At 30.0% G+C, this 4,865-nt stretch overlaps 1 protein-coding gene across 1 annotated transcript in view; it reads left to right on the top strand.

The window, feature by feature from the left end:
* The first annotated feature begins 457 nt into the window (after positions 1 to 457).
* The window catches only part of LOC106470207 (acetyl-CoA acetyltransferase, mitochondrial-like), a 26,109-nt gene continuing 21,701 nt past the window's right edge, over positions 458 to 4,865 (top strand). The window contains exons 1-3 of the mRNA XM_013930745.2: positions 458 to 626; positions 2,210 to 2,260; positions 4,381 to 4,498. Of these exons, the coding sequence (XP_013786199.2) occupies positions 573 to 626; positions 2,210 to 2,260; positions 4,381 to 4,498 (223 nt within the window). The 5' untranslated portion in view covers positions 458 to 572. The remainder of the gene's footprint in view (positions 627 to 2,209; positions 2,261 to 4,380; positions 4,499 to 4,865) is intronic.

Raw genomic sequence — 4,865 nt, 5'->3', positions numbered from 1 at the left:
CAAACCTTTTCAAAAAATGTTAAAACGTTAGTAAGGCAAAATTTTCCCCTTGTGAAACTATGCTGACTATTCAACAAAATTTCAAACTTTGTTAAATTACTTTGCAATGTATCTTTTACCAGACTTTCAAAAACTTTTCTTATCACTGGTGTAAGTCTAATAGGTCTATAATTGAAAAAGGAGTACTATTAGCCAACTTCCAATCTTCTGGAACCAGCCCACTATTCGATGTCTTAGAAAACAATAGTAACAAGTCGTTCATATATCTAATCCTTAACCTCCTTCAAAATACTTGGATAAATACTATATGACTCAGGAGATTTATCATTCTCTAAATTCCCAGTTTTTCTTAACTAGCTTTTAATTAATGTGATCTTCATGTTCAATCTTGTTTCCACCTAGCAACTATTCCCACCACCACGTGCGCTCTCTATACTTGACAAAAAAAAAACAACAACAAAACAAGGAGACCTTGCCATTTTCTCAACTCGAAGTCGTAGATCCAGGTCAAGCACTTAAAAACTATCCGAACTTGAACCTGAAAATAAAGTGTATATTTACTGTGAGCTGAAATGTTGCAGTTTAATTTCTTATTTAAGGCTTATCCTTTTCGCACTGTTTCAAAAGTAAGTTATCACTTTTGCTTATTTTTGTGTGTTATGCCCTGTTTAATTTAAAAGTTATAACTAAATAGTACGCCTAAGAGTTTAACTTGCTGTTTTCACGTGCTTGTGACCTTCGCACCCAATAGTGGTTCATTTTGACTAAGGCAGCAGTTCTAGTACTGGGCAGTATTGGTACTGTTGTACAAATACTATGTGGATAGGCGAAATTTATATATACTAGCATATTAAAAATTGTTAACTTAAAAAGGGGAATAGGGTTCTTCAAAAAATTGCAGAAACAAGATAGGTAGCTTAAGTTAATGTGAAAATTCATTCGCCAAAGAGTAGAAAAAGAAGCTTAAGGTTTGAGACATAGTGTTGACATTATTTCCTCAAGCCACAAATCCCTATTTTGACTCATCTAAATATTATAGCTTTTAGATATGGGGTTAAAATAGGGACTTGTGGCTTGAGGAATGTTGTTTTGTTTTTCTATCACAAGCTGCCCACATATGAAAATATGTACTTTGACTTATTATGAGGTTATTGTATCATTGCTTCATTACTTCTCTTTTTGACATCTATGTCAAATGTTATGAAGCCAAAACAGTATTTTTGTCTTAGTTTATTCCAACTTTGTTGTTAGCCATTTAGAGCACTGGCCTTGTTGAGCAGGGGCAGTGTAGTGTTTAAGCTATATTTGATGGGAAAGGATGTGTCAACTTCTTCAGTCATGGGGTTTTATCCAGGTTTCTTCTCATTTTAAAGACGTGCTGAGGATAATACCACTGATGTTGAGCAAGATTATCAGAAGTTAAATAATTGTCTATTAATCAATATATATATATATATATATATATATATACAAGTTTATATCAATGAACATTGTACTTTTTGTTCAGTTTTGTCCAAAATTCAAGTAAAAGTTTGGAGGTTGTGTTGCAATCAGCTCAGAATTTCAGAAATTACTTGGTCTCAATTATACACTAAGTTAAAAAAGATCAATTGTGTTTCATTATATTGGAGATATATTCTCCTTGAATTTGATAAATAGTGAGAAAAAATAATCATGTGTCATTTGTCTGAAATCACTCACTTGGCATAAAAATATTAAAATGCAAAAATGTACCTGTCTGTGAAGTTTCTTGACCAGAAGCTGATCTCATGTGAATGGTCAGTTATTTAATTCTGTTGTACTGGTGTGGATGGGCATGTATGTTGTCAGTATGACAGTAATAACAGATATATTTGAAATATATGATTGCTGTTAAACTTACATTGTTTTAATTAAACTTAAACATTCCCTATCAGTTTACAGGTATTTAAGCATATGTAAGTTATAAAGATTGCATTGTCATAAACACTGCAGATAGTCATGCTTGTTAGAAACTGCTATATATTATAAATTTTATATTTTGTAACTGGTATTTCAATCAACCTACACTTTTAACTTACAGCTATTGCTAACATGTAGAATTTAAATTATCTTTTGTATTATTACTCTGAACAGAAATTAATTAGCAAAGTGAAAATCATTTTTAGAGTTCAAACAAGTAATAATTTTTCCTTACATGTAAATTAACTATTTCTAATCTGTATTTCAGTGCACAAGCAAAATGCTTGCCAGAACACTTTCATCTGCAGGTGGTATTAAGGTATGTTCTATATATCTCTATAGATGAGACTATATGTGGGACTGTACTTCATATAAAACTGTATGTATAAATTTTAATGTTCATGTTCCAAACATAATTAGTTCTTAGAAGAAAAAAAATGAGCAGTTTTTCTTCTGTCAAAGAAGGAAGCAATTATTATAATAAAATAAATCTAGGTCTTGTAGAGACTTGCTCATTTGAAACTGAATTTGAATCCCTTCTTAGTTGCTAAAACATTCTCTAGTTGTAGCACAGTTAAAAAAAAAAGATGATTTCAATATTTATAATGATAGCTTAGAAAGTGAATAAAAAATTCTAAAATAGTAGTAGACAGATTATTAGTACGTATTTGCTGTTTCATTAAAATTGATATAATTCTTCCATTGCCTAACTAATCATATGATGAGCCATATCATAAGGAAAACAGTATGTTTTGTTTCTGTATAATAAATAACTTTTGTATCACATCAAGAAATGTATGTATGAAAGGAAAAATGGATAGTTTATATAATAATCTAACTTTTAAAACTTTTGTAGACAAGGGTTAAATAGCTTGTATGTTCAAATTAGGAAATAGTTCATACACACAGAAAAAAGATTGTTTTAACATTGCCAAGTTTTAACAAGAATGGTGTTAATTCCAAATATTCAAGTTAATTTTTTGTTTCATGAATGATATAACCAATTTCTACAAATAATGATATTCAGAACAATGTTGAAGGACTTGTGTCTGAATTTACTTAATCCACAAGGTATATATATATGTGTGTGTGTGTGTGTGTGTGCAAAATTATGCATGTATTTGTATATTGATTTCCTGAAAGTTATTCAAACTAATTATAAGATGCAGTTTACCATTTTCACTCATTTTCGTTTTTGTTTGCTGTTTGAATGTTCCTCAGAGTGGAACCTTTGTGTTTCTAAATTATATAATTTACTTTCAATTTACTAATATACTAAAAGGTCACTTATATAATTCCTCTCCCCAGTAATTAGAGTTAAAAAATTTCCCTTCTCAGTTTAGCTGAATAAAATTCTGCTTTGTGTATATGTATGTTTTTATTCTCCTGAAGAAGAATAGTCAACTAATCGAAAGCGCTCGAGTTTTGGGTCTCATTTTGAAAATATTACAACTTTTGTAGGTGATCCTGTATGCTAACTACTTAACCTGGATTTATGTTACATAAAAAAACATAGTCATTCACAAGTATTGCATGAATAATTTAGATGTTAAATCATGGTTGAAAAATAGCAGATGATGTACAGTTGATGAAGATTTAAAAAAATTTTTTTGAATTGAAACATTTGGCAAGGAACATAGTTCTGTTGTATTGGGGTGAAGCGTGTGTTTTAAGTAGAGCCAGATTCAGGTGTATTTTGTTTCTGTACAAGAGTCTTCTAGATAAAATTTGGTTATACTACAAGTTATTCTTCTTAGAAATACTTGATGGTTATGTCTCATTAATATTTACCAATTGTAATATATCCTCTATTTTTATTTGCAATAAACCTAAGGAAAAAAAAATCCAGTCATTTGACCTACTTGAGCATTGGTCAGAGTGAAATTCTCCTTTCTCTATCCTTTTCTTAAACTTAATTTGAAAAACAAAACCTAAGGAAAAAAAATCCAATCATTTGACCTACTTGAGCATTGGTCAGAGTGAAATTCTCCTTTCTCTATCTTTTCTTAAACTTAATTTGAAAAACAAAACCTAAGGAAACAAACTCCAGTCATTTGACCTACTTGAGCATTGGTCAGAGTGAAATTCTCCTTTCTCTATCCTTTTCTTAAACTTAATTTGAAAAACAAAATGTATATGTGAAAATTATTTTTGTAAAAATTTATTTTTACTTTTTGTAATGAGATTTTAATAATATCAAAAATGGGCTGTAAATTGGCATCTCAATGTTTAATTATGTGCAGTGTGTAAATAATATTATTCTAGTAATGTACCTTTTGATAGAATTTCAGTGCCTTCATCAGGCTTATCAGTAGGATGCATATTATATGTTCAGTTTTTGTTTCTAAACAATAGATGGAATTATTACAGAAGCTTTTTATGCCAAGATCTTTTTTGTGTACTGTTGCACTGTATTTTACCATATTTTTCTATTTCTAGGAAGTTTTTGTTGTCTCTGCAGTTCGTACACCCTTGGGAGCCTACAGAGGGTCATTAGGGTCTTTGACTGCTCCTAAGTTAGGAACAATTGCAATTCAAGCAGCTCTGGAGAGAGCAGGTATCTTTCTATTGTCTTTTTCATACTCATTTCTTTCTTTATTTTCAGTTATATAATTTGTTCTTTCAGAGTTACACATTTTACTTGTTATTGATCAAATAACAGAATTAAACAAATTCTTATTTTATGCCTTTGATGTTATAAGAACAATTTAGAACACTTCTACAGTATTGTTTTGATGCTGAAATATTTTATTCTTCCAAATGTGAATTTTGTAACTTTAACATAATGTGTAGTTCCAATAAGAATTATCTATACTGTTAGTAGTTCATGCTTTAAATAATTTGTAGATTCATTAGCCTTTTTGAGACAGGTCACAGGTGAAAGGCCATGCCATCTCGTTTGTTGACTCACATTCAAAATTTTA

The sequence above is a fragment of the Limulus polyphemus genome, unplaced genomic scaffold (assembly GCF_000517525.1).
Source record: "Limulus polyphemus unplaced genomic scaffold, Limulus_polyphemus-2.1.2 Scaffold3876, whole genome shotgun sequence".
In the NCBI taxonomy this organism is placed as follows: Eukaryota; Metazoa; Arthropoda; class Merostomata; order Xiphosura; family Limulidae; genus Limulus; species Limulus polyphemus.
This window is presented reverse-complemented; position numbering and strand designations above follow the sequence as displayed.